The sequence below is a fragment of the Cnephaeus nilssonii genome (assembly GCF_951640355.1).
Source record: "Cnephaeus nilssonii genome assembly, chromosome: 4".
Lineage (NCBI taxonomy): Eukaryota > Metazoa > Chordata > Mammalia > Chiroptera > Vespertilionidae > Cnephaeus > Cnephaeus nilssonii.
Window position 1 is genome coordinate 22,050,040 of NC_137075.1, and position 17,360 is coordinate 22,067,399.

General features: G+C 44.0%; 2 protein-coding genes across 2 annotated transcripts in view; one reads left to right on the top strand and one right to left on the bottom strand.

Moving 5' to 3' along the window:
* SRP54 (signal recognition particle 54) overlaps nt 1–16,196 on the bottom strand; it is a 55,675-nt gene extending 39,479 nt beyond the window's left edge. The window contains exon 1 of the mRNA XM_079767525.1: nt 15,960–16,196. The gene's annotated coding sequence lies outside the window, so the exon portion shown is untranslated. The remainder of the gene's footprint in view (nt 1–15,959) is intronic.
* A 368-nt stretch (nt 16,197–16,564) lies between these two features.
* Nucleotides 16,565–17,360, top strand: part of LOC307097455 (uncharacterized protein) — a 37,546-nt gene continuing 36,750 nt past the window's right edge. The window contains exon 1 of the mRNA XM_079767530.1: nt 16,565–16,757. Coding sequence (XP_079623656.1) covers nt 16,661–16,757 — 97 coding nt within the window. The 5' untranslated portion in view covers nt 16,565–16,660. The remainder of the gene's footprint in view (nt 16,758–17,360) is intronic.

The window sequence follows — 17,360 nt, forward strand, 5'->3', positions numbered from 1 at the left end:
AATAAAACATTCTGGTCAGGACAGGGGGCTATACAGTTCAAAGGAAATACAGATTGCAAAAAGCTCTAAAGAACCAGGTTAAGAAATATCAATTGTCCAATATAGCAATTTTGGCAGAAAAGTTTATTGCTCAAAAACAACTATTTTAGTAACTCTTCCAAAAACTAATCTAGTCTAATGTAGTCAACAAAGATTATCTAGACTAAATCCTATCTATACAGTATACAGGAGATTAAAAATAAGATAAACAGGAGGAAAAAAGAGCTGACTTGTGGAGAGATGAGGGGAGTCAAAAGAAAAAGAAAGGGAAAGTGAACTCAAGAACCAATCACTGGCAAAGACATTCCAAGTTGAACTCTAAATTAAACACTACCCTTTGACCAAGGAAAGAATTCATAATTTGGAACCTAAAAAATTACTACCAACACTTGATGGAACTGAAAAAAAAATGCACTTACCATAAATTATTTGCAGTTACATGGTTACTTAACTTGAAAGAGCAACTGCTTCATAGAAAAGACGCAGAACTTTTTATTTCTTATCCCATACTCATAATACTAAATTATTATTGTTCAAGTAAACATGTACTCTACAGATTAAGAAATAAGATCCAGATGTTTCAGTTCATCTCCTATACCACTACATTACCAGGAGTGATATAATTCTAATTATGACACCACAATTAACTTTTTAAAGATTATGTCATAACAGATCATCCTCCATTTTAAAAAGCTATACAAGTTAACTCTCAAAAATAAACCAATCTTCCCATATTCACTGGCTCTTCTAAAATAAAAAATACTTCTCTGAAGTTTCCCAACACATTTTTCCTTATGTAAGTACTTATTGGCAGCATATTTTAAAATATATTTGCCTGATTATAAAAACATGCACTCCTTAGAGAATAATATTTATTATAATTTATTTATACAGTGTTTTCTTTTCTTTTTCTTTTTTTAAAAATATATTTTATTGATTTTTTACAGAGAGGAAGGGAGAGGGAGAGAGAGCTAGAAACATCGATCAGCTGCCTCCTGCACACCCCCTACTGGGGATGTGCCCGCAACCAAGGTACATGCCCTTGACCGGAATCGAACCTGGGACCTTTCAGTCCGCAGGCCGACGCTCTATCCACTGAGCCAAACCGGTTTCGGCTATACAGTGTTTTCTCTGCAATTTTCAAGGATGTGTTTCTGAAAACTCTGGTGTTAGAATTCTGCTCAAAACCTCAACAACTTCCCATTTCATGCAGAGGGAAAGTCCTTAGAATGAATGGAATTTAAGACATTCCCAAATACATACACACACACACACACACACACACACACACGCACACGCACACGCACACGCACACACTCTTTTGTAATCACACTGACCTTGCTGTGGATGCTGCACGTTTCAACCTCAGGGCCTTAGTACTAGCTGGCATACTCTTCCCCTGGCTGACAATATAGCTCCCTCCCTCATCTCTTTCAGATTGCTGTCCAGATGCAATTTCTCAATAAGACCTTCCCTAATCATTTGTTTAAAATTGCAAAGCCTCTGACCCTTTATTTTTTCTCATTGTTCTAGTACCAACTAACACACAATTTACTTATATTGTTTATGGCCTATGTGTCCCAACTGAAATGTAAGCTGCATGAGGCCAGGTATTTTTGCCTCTTTTGCTCTCTCCTGTGACCTCACTGCTTTATCTACTCCCAATCTTATATAGTAAGCCTTTTGTGAGAATGAATTTTATGAATGAATGATGTAAGACCTTAGGGAAAAAGGGAGACTAGGGAACCAAAGTCATGAGAAAGGCCTTACAAAGATCTCTTAAAGACCATTAAAATAAACCAATGAAGAAAACATGACAATTCAAAAGATAATCAATGACCTATATAACTGATATTGTACAGTGAACATTCATTTTCCATTATTTGAAAATCACACTATGTTGTACACCTAACACTAATATTGTATGTCAACTATAATTGAAAAAACAACCAGCCCTAGTTGGTTTGGCTGAGGGGATAGAGCATCAGCCTGCAAACTGAAGGGTCCCAGGTTCGATTCCAGTCAAGGGCACATGGCGGGTTATGGGCTCGATCCCCAGTAGGGGGTATGCAGGAGGCAGGTGAGTGGTTAGGGGTGATCAAGCAGGCAGGTGAGTGGTTAGGGGCGATCAGGCAGGCAGGCAGAGGAAGTTAGGGGCGATCAGGCAGGCAGGCGAGTGGTTAGGGGCAATCAGGCAGGCAGGCAGAGGAAGTTAGGGGAGATCAGGAGGCAGGCGAGTGGTTAGGGGCAATCAGGCAGGCAGAGCTCCAGCATGCCTGGCCCAGCCCCCAACCCCTGATCAATGATTCTCTCTCAGAATTGATATTTCTATCTCTCTCCCTCTCCCTTCCTCTCTGAAATCAATAAAAATATATTTAAAAAGGAAAGAAAAAAACAACCAAAGAAAATCAATGTTGTAAGTAACTGATATTGTACAAGTAATATTTATTTGCCATTATTTATTACTAGTGGCCCAGTGCATGAAATTCGTGCACGGGTGTGTGTGTGTGTGGGGGGGGGGTGTCCCTCAGCCCAGCCTGCACCCTCTCCAATCTAGAACCCCTTGAAGGATGTCCTACTGCTGGTTTACAGGGATTGGGCCTAAACTGGCAGTTGGACATCCCTCTCGCAATCCGGGACTGCTGGTTCCTAACCGCTCACCTGCCTGCCTGCCTGCCTGATTGCCCCTAACAACTCTGCCTGCCGGCCTGCTCACCCTCAACTGCCCCCCTGCCAGCCTGATTACCCCCAACTGCCCCTGTGCCAGTGTGCTTGCCCCCAACTGCCCCCCCTGCTGGCCTGCTCACCCCCAACTGCCCCCCCTGCTGGCCTGCTCACCCCCACCTTCCCTCCCCACTGGCCTGCTTGCCCCCAACTGCCCCCTTGCTGGCCTGCTCACTCCAAACTGCCCCCCCGCTGTCCTGATCACCTCCAACTGACCCCCACTGACGTCCTGCTTGCCCCCAACTGGCCCCCCTGCTAGTCTGCTTACTCCCAATGGCCCCGCCACCCCCACCAGCCTGATCACCCACAACTGCCATCCCATCCTGGCCTGATCACCCACAACTGCCCTCCCCTCTTGGCCTCTAACCACCTCTACCTCGGCCACCATGGCTTTGTCCTGAAGAACGTCCAGAAGGTCTCCTGGAAGGTCTCCCAGTATAATTAGCATATTACCCTTTTATTAGTATAGATAGAGGTCTGGTGCACGGGTGGGGGCTGGCTGGTTTGCCCTGAAGGGTGTCCCAGATCAGGGTGAGGGTTCCCTTGGGGCATGGGGCGGCCTGGGCGAGGGGGCTGTGGTGGTTTGCAGGCTGGCCATGCCCCCATGGGGTGAGGGTCCCCGCTCGGGGGTGGGGGGCATGGCCAGCCTGAGTGAGGCGCTGATGGCTGTTTGCAGGCTGGCCAAGCCCCCCAGCAGGGACCCTCACCCCATGGGGGTGTGGCCAGCCTGGGTGAGGGGCTGATAGCTGTTTGCAGGCTGGCCACAGCCCTTTCAGGGTGGGAGGGGGGGTCCCCACTGGGGTGCCTGGCCAGCCTGGGTGAGGGGCTGATGGCTCCCAGCCCTCCTTTTCTTCTTTTTTTTTTCCAGCGCCTCCTTGAGCGGAGGCCAGGGCTGGCTAGAAGCAGGTATTTGGGATTTATTTATCTTTTATAATAGAAACTTTGTAGCCTTGAGCAGAGGCTAGGCCTGGCCAGGGTGGGTGGGAAGCTTGGCTTCCTCCATCGCCGGGGACAACCCAAGCCTCCTGCTCGCTCCAGCTCTGTGGTTGCCACCATCTTTGTTGGGTTAATTTGCATACTTGCTCCTGATTGGCTGGTGGGTGTGGCTTGTGGGCATAGTAGAGGTACGGTCAATTTGCATGTTTCTCTTTTATTAGTGTAGACTAGTAGCCCATTTGCAGGAAGAATCCTGCAAGCGGCCGCTGCGGCCGAGTGCGCTGCCCTACTGCCGCCGTTGCAGCCTCCGCGCCTGCATCCCGCCCCGCTCTGCTCCACCCTGCCCTGCCTCGCACTGCTGCCCGCCCCGCTCTGCTCCACCCTGCCCTGCCTCGCCCCGCCCCGCCCCGCTCCACCCTGCCCAGGCTGTCCCTCTGGCAGCCACCTTGCTTTCCGCTTTTCCTCCCTCTTCCTTCTAAGTTGTCTTCAGTCTTCACTCCTCCCTCCCTCAGTGTATGCAAATTAACCGCCATCTTTGTTGGGTAATTTGCATACTCGCCCTGATTGGCTGGTGGGTGTGTCTTTGGCTGGTGGGCGTGGCTTGGGTGTAGCGAAGGTGCGGTCAATTTGCATATTGCTATTTTCTTAGTAGGATAACTTTTCAGAATTTCCAACAAGACTCTGAAAAGTTAACCACCTTTGACAAAATCCAACACTGTTTTGATAAAAACTCTCAGCAAAGTGGGAATAGAGAGATCATACCTTATTAAAATCCTATAATAGAGGAATATGCAAATTGTCCATTACTCCGTAACATCACGACCGACTGCAGGAGGCTGTCTGCTTGTGCGCAGCGGGGCACTGCTCCGGAGATGGGGCAGAAGCGGGACCATCCATGGGGAAGGGTGGGGTTGAGAGCCCGTAGCGTCCCCCTCACCAGTCCTTCGCCGCCCACCTGCCAGGGGAAGGAGCACAGCGTAGCAGGCGGGAGGCTTCCACGCTCTCCTCCGGAGCCATGACAGGGAGGAGCCGCTGCATTGCTCCAGAGACGGGTGGAAGCAGGGAGGTGCCCGGAGAAGGCGGGACCAGCCCGAGGTGACTAGAGGGACTGAGGGTGGGGCTTGAAGTGGCCAGTGAAGGCCAGAAGGGTTGGGGGCTGGGCTAGGTGCACTGGAGCTCTGTGTGGAGAGGTTCGGGTGTCAAGGCAGGGCGGGGCTGCACGATTTCACATGCTGGGCTCCTAGTATATAATAAAGGCTAAATACGACAAACCTACAGCCAACATCATATTCAATGGGCAAAAACTAAAACCATTTCCCTTAAGATCAGGAACAAGGCAGGGATGTTTGTTTTCACCACTCTTATTCAACATAGCACCGGAAGTCTTAGCCACAGCAATCAGGCAAGAAGAAAAAATAAAAAGCATCCAAATTGGAATGAAGAAAGTGAAAATGTCTTCATTTGCACAGATATGATATTGTTAATAGAAAACCCTAAAGATTCCACCAAACAACTACTATATTTAATAAATAAATTTGGCAAAGTAGCAGAACACAAAATTAACATCCAGAAATCGATGGCATTTTAATTTTTTTTCCCAATGGCATTTTTATACACCAATAATGAACTCTCAGAAAGAGAAACTAAAAAACAAAACAAAAACAACAAAATCCCATTTACAACTGCAACAACAACAAAATAATATACCTTGGAATAAACTTAACCAAGGAGGTAAAAGAGGTGTACTCAGAAAACTACAGGACACTGAAAAAAGAAATAGAAAATACAAACAAATGGAAGAATATACTGTGTTCATGCTCTTGTAGAATTTAAATGTCCATACTGCCCAAAGCAATCTATGGATTCAACACAATCCCTATTAAAATACCTACGGCATATTTCACAGATCTAGAACAAACACTCCAAAAATTTAATGGAACAAAAAAAGACCATGAATAGCCGCAGCTTCTTCTTGAGAAAGAAAACAATATAGGAGGGATGATAATACCAGATATCAAATTATACTACAAGGCCACTGTAATCAAAATGGCCTGGTACTGGCACAAGAACAGCATATATAGATAAATGGAACGGAAGAGAGACCCCAGAAATCCACTCAAGCCACTGCTCTCAATATTTGACAAAGGAGGCAAGAGCATACACTGGACTAAACAGTCTCTTCAATAAATGGTGCTGAGAAAATTGGACAGATACATGCAAAAAAATGAAACTAGATCATAAACTTACACCATACACAAGAATAAATTCAAAATGGATAAAAGACTTAAATCTAAGTCATGAACCCATAAAAATCCTAGAAGAAACCATAAGCAGCAAAATCTCAGACATCTCTAGTAGCAATATGTTTGTCAATATATCTCCTAGAAATAAAGGAAAACATAAATGGGACTACATCCAAATAAAAAGCACAGCAAAAGAAACCATCAACAAAATTAAAAGGAATCCCACTATATGGGAGAACATTATTTGTCAATGATACATCTGACAAGGGGTTAATTTCCAAAATATATAAGAACTCATACAACTTAACAAAAGGAAGACAAACCAATTAAAAAATGGGTAAAACACGCTAGCCAGTTTGGCTCAATGGATAGAGTGCTGACCTACAGATGGAAGGGTCCCAGGTTCAATTCCGGTCAAGGGCAGGTACCCGGGTTGTGGGCTCAATCCCCAGTAGGGGGTGTGCATGAGGCAGCCGATCAATGATTCTCATCACTGATGTTTCTATCTCTCTCTCCCTCTCCCTTCCTCTCTGAAATCAATAAAAAATATTTTTAAAAAATGGGCAAAGGATCTAAATAGATACTTCTCCAAAGTGGACATACAGATGGCCAAGAGACATGAGAAAAAATGCTCAAAGTCACTGATCATCAGAGAGATGCAAATTAAAACGACAATGTGGTATCACCTCATATCTCTCAGAATGGCTACCACCAACAAATCAACAAATAAGTGCTGGTGAGGATGTAGAGAAAAGGGAACCCTAGTACACTGCTGGTGGGAATGCAGACTGGTGCAGCCACTATGGAAAATAGTATGGTGTTTCCTCAAAAAACTAAAAATGGAACTGCCATTTGACCCAGTGATCCCACTTCTAGGAATACATCCTCAGAATCCAAAAAACACAAATCAGAAAGAATATACGCACCCCTATGTTCATAGCAGTGCCATTTACAATAATTAAGATCTGGAAACAGCCCAAGTGCCCATCAGTAGATGTGTAGATAAAAAAAAAAAAAAGCTATGGTACAGTTATACAATGGAATACTATGCAGCTATAAAAAGAAGGATTTCTTACCCTTTAAGACAACATGAAAGGACCTGAGAGTATTAGGCTAAGCAAAATAAACCAGTCAGAGAAAGACAAGTATCACATGATCTCACTTACATGTGGCATTTAATGAACAAAATAAACTGATGAACAAAATAGATCCAGAGAAACATGGAAGCATGCAACAAACTGAGGAATCTCAGAGGGAACAGGGGGTGGGAGGTGGGGGAGAGGTGGGAAGAGATTAACCAAAGAACTTATATGCATAACCCATGGACACAGACAATAGTACAGTGATGGCCTAGGGATAGGGTGGGAGCAGGGTGGACAGGGTAAATGGAGGGGAAAAAGTGGACATCTATAATACTTTCAACAATAAAGATTAAAAAAATTAACTTCATCTTATTCTAATATGCACTATAAAATGCAAAACATATTTTTTTTTAACATTAACAGCTAACACTATACCTCAAATTGAAGTAACTGATATTTCAAGCACACACACTCAAAATTCTCTAGGCTAACTAAAGCCATTTATAGAAATAAATCTGTGCACATTAGAATTTCACAAAAGAGGAATCTGTACTTTGATGGGGCTGTTGGAAAGGTAAGGGATTACTGTATAGTATTTTATATAACATCTATTATCTCATTCCAGCCCCAGCCTCCCAACAATTTTATGACATAGCAGGATAGGGAATGAAACAGCCATTCCCTACCCCAAAAAAAGCAAAATAACTTCCCACAGTCCCTTGGCTACACAGCCCTAGGTCCTATAATATGAATGATGCTTTAAACAATAGGGTTGACTATCCCTGTGGCCAAATTCCAAGGACAACTTTTGCTGCTATACTACAAGGAGGCAAATTACAGTTTGAAAGCAAAGATGCACATTGCTCCTCATGGAAGAGTAACTTCAATGTTCAGAAAGAACTGATAAGCATTACTGCAATTAGGATGTACATGGATTGATCCTGGCCCGAGTCACACGTTTTTCTAACGTGAGTCTGACTAGGAGTTGGATAGTGAGGTGATGGAAACAGGCTCAAGTACGGGGTGCCCTAAGAAAGGCAAGCACAGAGCCAAGTATCATACTTACCTGCTGCAGTGTGAAGTACTGGAAAGAGCATGGGCTTTGGAGTCTTACAGACTTGGATTCAAATCCCAGCTCTGCTACATACTGGCTGTGTTACTTTGGGAAAGTTACTTAATCTTTCTGAGCCTCACTTTCCTCACCTGAAAAATGGAGATTATACCATTATCAAGGTAGTTACCTTGAAGGGCTGTTGTGAGGATTAAATGAGACACCATGTATAAAACTGTTTGCAAGTGGCTACTATATTAACTTCTAGAGGCGCAGTCCAAGAATTCATGCACGAATGGGATCCAGCTGGCCCGCCCCAATTGGGGTTGATCAGGCCGGGCAGGCCAGCTGGGGGCAGGGGACGCAGGAGGTTGGCTGGCTGGCTCCGCCTCCTGGTCGAACTCCTGGTCGAAGGGACAATTTGCATATTAGCCTTTTATTCTATAGGATGTTTTTTAGTATATATATTTTATTTTATTTATTTATTTACTTATTTTTAAAAATATATTTTATTGATTTTTTACAGAGAGGAAGGGAGAGGGACAGAGAGCCAGAAACATCGATGAGAGAGAAACATCAATCAGCTGCCTCCTGCACACCCCCTACTGGGGATGTGCCCGCAACCAAGGTACATGCCCTTGACCGGAATCGAACCTGGGACCTTTCAGTCCGCAGGCCGACGCTCTATCCACTGAGCCAAACCGGTTTTGGCTATTTTTTATATTTTTATTAATTTCAGAGATTAAGGGAGAGGGAGCGAGAGATAGAAACATCAATGATGAGAGAGAATCATTGATCGGCTGCCTGCTGCACGCCCCCCACTGGGAATCGAGCCCGCAACCAGGGCATGTGACCTTAACTGGAATCGAACCTGGGACCCTTCAGTCTGAAGGCCGATGCTCTATCCACTGAGCCAAACCGGCCAGGATAGTATATATATTTTATTGATTTCAGAGAGGAAAGGAGAGGGAAAGAGAGATAGAAACATCAATGCTGAGAGAGCATCATTGATTGGCTGCCTCCTGCACACCCACACTGGGGTTCGATCCTGCAAACTGAGCATGTGCCCTGGACGGGGAATTAAACTGTGACCCCCTGGTTCATAGGTCGATGCTCAACCACTGAACCACGCTAGCCGAGCTACTATATTAACTATTAACTTCCTTTTTTTAAAAAAATATATTTTATTGATTTTTTACAGAGAGGAAGGGAGAGGGATAGAGAGCTAGAAACATCGATGAGAGAAAAACATCGACCAGCTGCCTCCTGCATACCCCCTACTGGGGATGTGCCCACAACCAAGGTACATGCCCTTGACCGGAATTGAACCTGGGACCCTTCAGTCCGCAGGCTGACGCTCTATCCACTGAGCCAAACCGGTTTCGGCAACTATTAACTTCCTTTCGTGAATGAAACTAATTGGCTCTCCATGTATTATCTGAAGTGTGACTAAACTGGAATTTTTCTGAATAATACTACTAAAGTGCCTGTTGTCCCATTATCCAGAAACCACCCCCTGGAATCTTTAACATTTAGCACCATGTTATCTGGTTATTACGGTATTCAATAGAAGCCAATTTTTTGTGTCCAAACAGCCAATTTTTTCTACATACCCAATTATAAATATTCTTGCCAGAAACTTGCCTGATCTGAGATTATATAAATCAATCCTAATGATAAAGATTTCAAATCCTATTACAGTCATTCACCTATAATGTTTCAATCAACAATAGACCACATATACTATGTTGATCTCATAAGATTATAATGGAGCTGAAAAATTCCCATTGCCTAGCGACATCATAGCAGTCATAACATTGTAGTGCAAAGTATTACTCACACGTCTGTGGTAATGCTGGTGTACAGTGTTTATAAAGTCTACAGTAGTGAATATTCACTTACCACTCACTTGCTGACTTACCCAGTCCTACAAGCTCCATTCATGGCAAGTGCCCTATATAAGTGTACCATATTTTTATCTTTTATACCATATTTTTACTGTAGCTTTTTTATATTTAATACACACTTATCATTGTGTTATAATTGGTTACAGTGTTCAGTATAGTAACATGCTATACAACTGTATAGCTTAGGAACAACAGGCTATCCCACACAGTCTAAGTGTATAGTATGCTATACCATCTGGTTTGTATAATTGCACTTTATGATGTTCACACAATGACAAAATTGCGTAACAATGCATTTCTCAGAATGTATCCAAATTGTTAAGTGGCACATGGCTGTGCAACAAAAATCCTTATAAGAAACTTCTTTTAGCCCTGGCCAGGTGGCTCAGTTGGTTGGAGCATTATACCTTACACCAAAAGGTTGTAGGTTCAATTCCCAGTCAGGGCACATACCTAGGTTGCAGGTCTGATCCTGGATCTTCAAGTTTCTCTTTCACATCAATGTTTCTCTTTCTCTCCCTTCCTCTCTCTCTAAAATCAATAAAGGTGAAGATTAAAAAAAAACAAAAGTTCTTCTAAGTCCTAGTGACTAACTTATTGGATCAATATTAAACTAAAGAACTAAATATACAAATATATTATGATTAGTAATATCTTTAGAAAAATTACTTCTACAATTAATTTTTACAACCTAGTCAATAGCCCAAACCAATACTTGCTTTATATATACTGATATATGTATATATTATTAGAGTCAGGAAAAAAAATATGTATTTTTAAAATTTTGCACAGCACATATATTCATAGTCTAGGACCACAGAACAGGAAAGAAAAAAAGAAAGAAAAGAAAGAAAAGAAAGAAAAGAAAGAAAGAAAGAAAGAAAGGCCATATTTTATGAAAGAGACATCTTGAAAATGCCTAAAGAAAGTTGTCATTTTTTTGTGGTGAAGGGAATGGAGTCCGTGTTTATGAAAACACCTTGGCAGTGGTGAGGGCTGAGGGCCAGCAGCTATGGTGGCCGGCAGTGGCAGCAGCAGCGGAGTGATGGGGGCGGTGCCTTCCCCTGATCAGCCAGTTGCCTCCTTCAGAGGGAGGCCAGCAGGGAGCGGGCCTAAGCTGTCAGTAGGACATCCCCTGAGGACTTCCAGACTATGAGAGGGGGCAGGATGGGCTGAGGGAGCCCCCAGTGTACCATTTTTCATGCACTGGGCCTCTAGTCTATATATATAAAAGCCCAGGGACAGGAATGGCAGAACGACCAGACGACCAGTGGCTATGACATGCACTGTGGCAGCCAACCAGCCTGATCCGGGCCTGATCGGCTCCTCCCCCGGGCCAGCCCTGCCCCCGATCAGCCCTCAACACCCTGATCAGGGGCGGGGCTAGCTGGCCAACCGCCCGCAGCCCTTTCCCCTGGCTGGGCCCACCCCCAATTGGCTCCCCCACCCTGGGCCTCTAGTCATATACAATAAAAACCTAATACGCAAATTGACTGACCAGCAAAACGACCAGTAAAATGACTGGTCACTGTGACGCGTCTGCCCCCTGAGAGGCGGCAATCAGAGGGTGGGGCCATCCAGTGGGTGGCACCAGACCACCAGCCAAGGTGGGTGCCAGCCGGGGCCCCCCAATCAGCTCGCCTGCTGGTTGCCCCGCAGAGGGAGACGACTGGCAGTGGCGGCAGGGGGCAGGGCTGGCCAGCAGGTGGCGCCAGGCCACCAGCCAAGAAAGGGTGCCAGCAGTGCCCCCCCCCCCCCCTCCCGCATTGCCCTGCCCGCTGATCGCTTCACAAATGGCCCTGATCGACGGCCAGGCCTAGGGACCCTACCCTATATATTGGGAACAGTCTCTTAGATTTAAAAATTAAACCTGGCAAGGCTACTCTAACACTGAAAAAAACAGGATGATACAGCGATGACATGCATGGACTCTGGCTTGCACATTTTGTGGTCAGCCCTGATTCTGACACTTATAACTGTGTGACAAAGCCAATTACTTAACTTCTCTCTGCTTCAGTTTTTCACCCATAGGATGGGGAAAATGATACTACTGCCTCAGAAGGATCATGTTATGTACTACCTTTTATAATCAGGGCAAAAAAATGTAGGTGCCCATACAACAGCAAGATGCCTTTCACTGGTATGAAAAATATGGTCACTGGTGCATGCAGTGTCCCGGATTGTGAGAGGGATGTCCGACTGCTGGTTTAGGCCCAACATCCCCTGAGGGGTCCCGGATTGTGAGAGGATGCAGGCCAGGTTGAGGGACCCTCCCCCTGCACCCCGCCGCGCATAAATTTCATGAACCGGGTCTCTAATTTAATAATAAAAAGAAATGAAGTGCCAAAACCGGTTTGGCTCAGTGGATAGAGCGTCAGCCTGCGGACTGAAAGGTCCCAGGTTCGATTCTGGTCAAGGGCATGTACCTTGGTTGCGGGCACATCCCCAGTGGGGGGTGTGCAGGAGGCAGCTGATCGATGTTTCTCTCTCATCAATGTTTCTAGCTCTCTATCCCTCTCCCTTCCTCTCTGTAAAAAATCAATAAAATATATTTAAAAAAAAAGAAATGAAGTACTGATACATGCTATAACATAGACGAATCTTGAAAACATTATGCTAAATGAAAAACAACAGTGACAATAAAAGCACATTTTATATGATTCCATTTATATGAAATGTCCAGAAGAAGCAAATCTAAAGAGACAGAAAGTTGATTAATAATTGTTTAGGCTTGGAAGTATGGAGGAAATGAGGAGTGACTATTAATGGTGATGGGGTTTCTGCATGGAGAGATAAAAATGTTGTAAAATTGATTTGGTGATGGTTGCACAACTCTGTAAATAAATAAAAACAACTGAATTGTACACTTTAGGTAAACTAAAGTTTTATAAATAAATTTTATTTCAGTAAAACTGTTAGAAAATGGTATTTGTCATCTCTGAATGGTAAATACTAGTAATTTTATTTTTTTATTTATATCTTTTTGTAATTTCCAAATTTTTGGCAATGACTAGGTATTATTTTTACCTAGTCAAGGAAAAAATTAATTATTTTTCAAAGTGCTTCTTGTGAGAACTAGAGTGATATTATATTATATTATAAGTTCTGATGGAGTTGCCACTTGTATTCATTTAGTTATTCATTCATTAAACACCTTGAGGAATTGTTTCAGCAGGAGAAAAGTTCTAACTCCAAGTCAACAAATTACAACAACTTAACAGATAAGACTCTTCTGTTAACTTCAAAAGATAAATTATATATCACACCACCAATGACTTCGCTGGTGTGATGACTTGGGGAGAGTGAAGAGGGAAATAGAAATGAGGAATGGTCTTAATTTTGCAGCAAAGGTTAAATTCATTTATGTTATGTCAAAATGTCTCAAAATTCTTTCTTCATTAAAATTGTTTTCAAATTTTAAAACTCAATTTTAATATTAAAAATAAAATCACTGCAACACTTTAATAGCAGAAAAGGTATACCAAAAATTCAATTAGCAACAAGGGGTAATACCTCAAAAACACTGGGAATCATTTCTTTAAGATACTTCTGACTGTCAGGTCAATCATTAAAACAATCTTTATGTTAGCAAGAAAAAAATTAAAGCAAGGAAAGTTAAAGGAATTCCTTGGAAATAGTTTGCCTTGAAGCTGAAAAGAACATATGGAGGATGAGGGATAAGCAATGGGTTATTTCAATAACATTTAGGTAATACTAGCTGAAAATTAAACACTCTATCATAATCTCCAAGGATAGTAACTTCAGAAGGTTTCTAGGAAGTGGTCTCATCTAAATTGTTTTGTGGAAGAGCAAAACAAGGCATCTATATTTTGAAAAACTTCACTGGCTATACTGATGTGCAGCCCAAGTTAATGATCACTGTATGAGTCAATTCTCCTCAAAGGAAACAAGAGAATGAAAAATCTGTTCTGTTTTAAAAATTATAAACAATGCAGCAAACACATTAGAGTGAGGAAAAACTTGAGAGCAAGGAGAGTACATACTTGAACTAGGAAAGCAGAAAGTAAAATGGAGAGAAGGGGCTGGAGGCAAGAGCCAACCCATAAAGCAGAATCTATAGGACCAAATAACCAAGTAGCTGTGGAGAATGAAGAAACAAAAGGCAAAAATGACCGTAAGGTCTCCAGTTTAAAAAACCAGATGGCTAGTGATGCCATTGACCAATAAATGGAAGGAAAAAGAAAAAAAAAGAAGCTGTTTTGAAAGTTAGAGTTACTAGAAAAAGGTTCAAGGAGATTAAAGGTTATTTGTAATGTTTTACTTCTTAAGTTGGATAGTAAATACATAGATGTTGACTTTATTATCCTTTTTTAACTGAACATACAAATAACATACAAAATTCAACTAGAAACAAAGGGTCAAAAACTCACTAGGGATCACTGCTTTTATACACCTTTGTATCTAAGATATAGGTAATAATTTTTAAAAAGGGAAACAAAAAAAGGAAGGTGGAGGTAAGGAATTTGGTTTTGGACCTAGACTATTTGCAGAACTAAAGAACTGTATCACCCAGAGATAGGAACTAGAGAAAAATATTTGGAAATGGTTGGCATACAAGAATAATGCCACGGACGCCATGGATATAGATGAGAACTCTCCAGGAGAATTTGTGGAAGACTCTTTGGCTTATAGCCATAGCGAAGGGCCAACTAAAAGGAGAGTCAACTGAGACTGAGAATAATCAAAGGGAGAGAAGCTTTTACTAATTCCATTTCCCAAAAGCATACACAAAGATATCAATTTAAAAAATAAAAAAGTTACTATTTATGGTTATCTTTCTTAGTGGCAGGTCCAGAATTTCCAGATAGCTGGAGTTAGAGAAGTAATCGGTGGGAAGGAGGGCTTGAAGATGCTTTCGCATAGTACTACATTAAGTCAGAAAATACTAATGGTCCGTATCAAACAATCAAGGGAAAGAGGTTTCAGGGAAATATTTCCCCTCCCCTTTAGGACCACTATTGCTATACTGTAGGCATTGCACCAAATGTGTTACCTAATCTTTCAATCCTCCTATCTTTTTTTAAAAAAAGTTTTAATCCACAGACTTTACTTTTAGAGCAGTTTTAGGTTCGCAGCAAAATTGAGCAGAAAGTCCATAGAGTTTCCATACAACCCCTTGTCCCCACATATGTATAACCTCCTCCAGTATCAACAACCTCTTAATAAACTTATTAGGTAATGAGGAAACTGAGGCTAGATGGAATTTGCTCAATCAGGATCACAAATCACTGTCCCTCTCACCTGTATTCCCACAGCTCTCCTGGCTCTTACATCTTTCTAGAGTTTCTCATTACTCACCTAGATATAGAATCTATTTACATGCTTCTCTTTTATTGTACTGTTAGCTCTTCAATGATAGGGTTTGCGTCACTCATTTCAGTATCCCTATAGCTAATCATGGGTAAATATTTTGTTGAATTAAGCATATGAAAAAAGTGGGTGAGAACAGCATCAAGAAAGCCAACAGGAGAGTTTCAAGAAATGGATGGGTAACAGTGCTAAATGCTACGGAGAGCCGTCAGCACACCTTAAGTCATCACTGACATTGAACTGATACCCCTTATTCACGTACTGCGCGCCTGCTACGTGCAGGACAATGTGTTAAGCACAACGGAACATGAAAACATAAAATTTGGGACACGTCAAAAGGCTGTCGGGGAAGCAGTCATTAACTAAATTCTTGATCAGGAGAGCCAATCCAAGAGTCAGGCCTGCCATTGCCTACACATGTTACTTGGCTCGAGTAAATCTGAAGTCAACTTAAAAGGGTCACAGCTTATCTGTTAATCAAACTTCTGACGGGCGGGATGGGGTGAAAAGGGGCCAAAGCACCCCGGCAGGGGTGATGACAGCAGGTGGCCGGGCAAGTCGACTCTCTCCGGAGTCTCTCGCCCCCTCAGCAGGGTCGGGGCTGCCGCCAGCTGCCAGTCTGGGGCGGGAAAAAGCAGACACTTACCTCAAAAGGCACCTCTACGGCCGTGGCCCAAAGGGGCCGGGAATTCCTTCGCGAGGCCCCCCGCCGCGGGATTAATCGGAAGAAAGCAGGGGTCAGACCGGGAGGTACGACGCCACAGGCCGACTTTCCAAACTCTGTCCACGGGAGTCCCGGAGCCCAGCGCGGCGACGCCAACTCCCACCAGCTGGAAGCCCGACGACTGCCACCGAACCTTCCGCCCAATGAGGAAACGTCACCACTCGGTGTCGTCCGGCCTTTCCAGAAGAGGACGCGCTTCCGCTTCCGGGGCACCCGCCGCCGCGTTCCTTCACTGCGTGGAAACGGTCTATTGAGCTGTTCCTTTACTCCCACCGACTTGAGACGTTCGTTTTCGGTCGCTCAACAACTGCGGCAGCAAAGTTGTTAAAATAGGAGGCGAGGCGACCTCAGGAAAGGAGTCCGGCCTCGAGGGGCCGCCTTAAGGAAAAGTGACTAAGCTGAGCAATACTGCTTCAGGGGAATGGTGGGAGCCAAGGGTGCGCCTAAGTATAGGAATTCCTCGCGCTCCGGAGAACTCCAAGGAGGGGGCGGGGCTTAGGGCTTTCACCGCCTGGGAGGGCGGAGCAGTGGTAGCTACCGGTCTCGTGCGCGTGCGCGTGCGCGTGCGCGTGCGCGTGCGCGTGCGCGATGCGCACCTTCCCGGACCGGTTTTCGGCTGCAACATGGAACTAAGCTCCGCGCGGCAAGCAATACTGCAGCTACTTCGTACCGTGGCGCCGGCAGACCTCCCAGCTCTGCTCGAGTGGATGCGAACTTCCCGTAAGCGATCAGAACCAGAGGCAGGCGGTTGGGCAAGGATATGCTATGGGGACTGACTTTGGGGGTTTAGGGTGAGGCCGGAAGCCACTAATGGGGGTCTCTACTCTGCGACGGGTCTGGTTGAAGAGGGCACATCTCAAATCTTGGCAGGTTGAGAGCCCAGTTTGGGATTGGGTGCACGAAGATTAAGTGCTGCCCCTGGGTTGTTTGTGTTTGCGCTGCAGACTTCAGAGCAGCCGCTAGAGGCTCCTGGTGCCTAACCCTTTTTCGGAAGGAGAAAGAGGAGGCGGGTAGCCTTCACACCGCTTCCCCCCATTACTCCCACAAACTTGTGACAACCAGTAGCGTGCTACCTGAAAAAGCACTTTATAAGGGAAGTTTTAGGCTGCAGAGCTGAAAGTTTAACCCTGCGGGCAAAATCACCTGTAGTTAGTGAATTTATTTTTCCAATTGTAGCATGGACCATTGATTTAATAAAATATTTTTATGGTGGGGGGAGAGAAAAGGGAAAAAGACTTTGATTTTAAGCTGTTAACAAAACTAGTAACAGTAATATTAAAAAGCACAAGTAAGCGCTCTCCCTCTCCGAGCACGTGGTGCCTT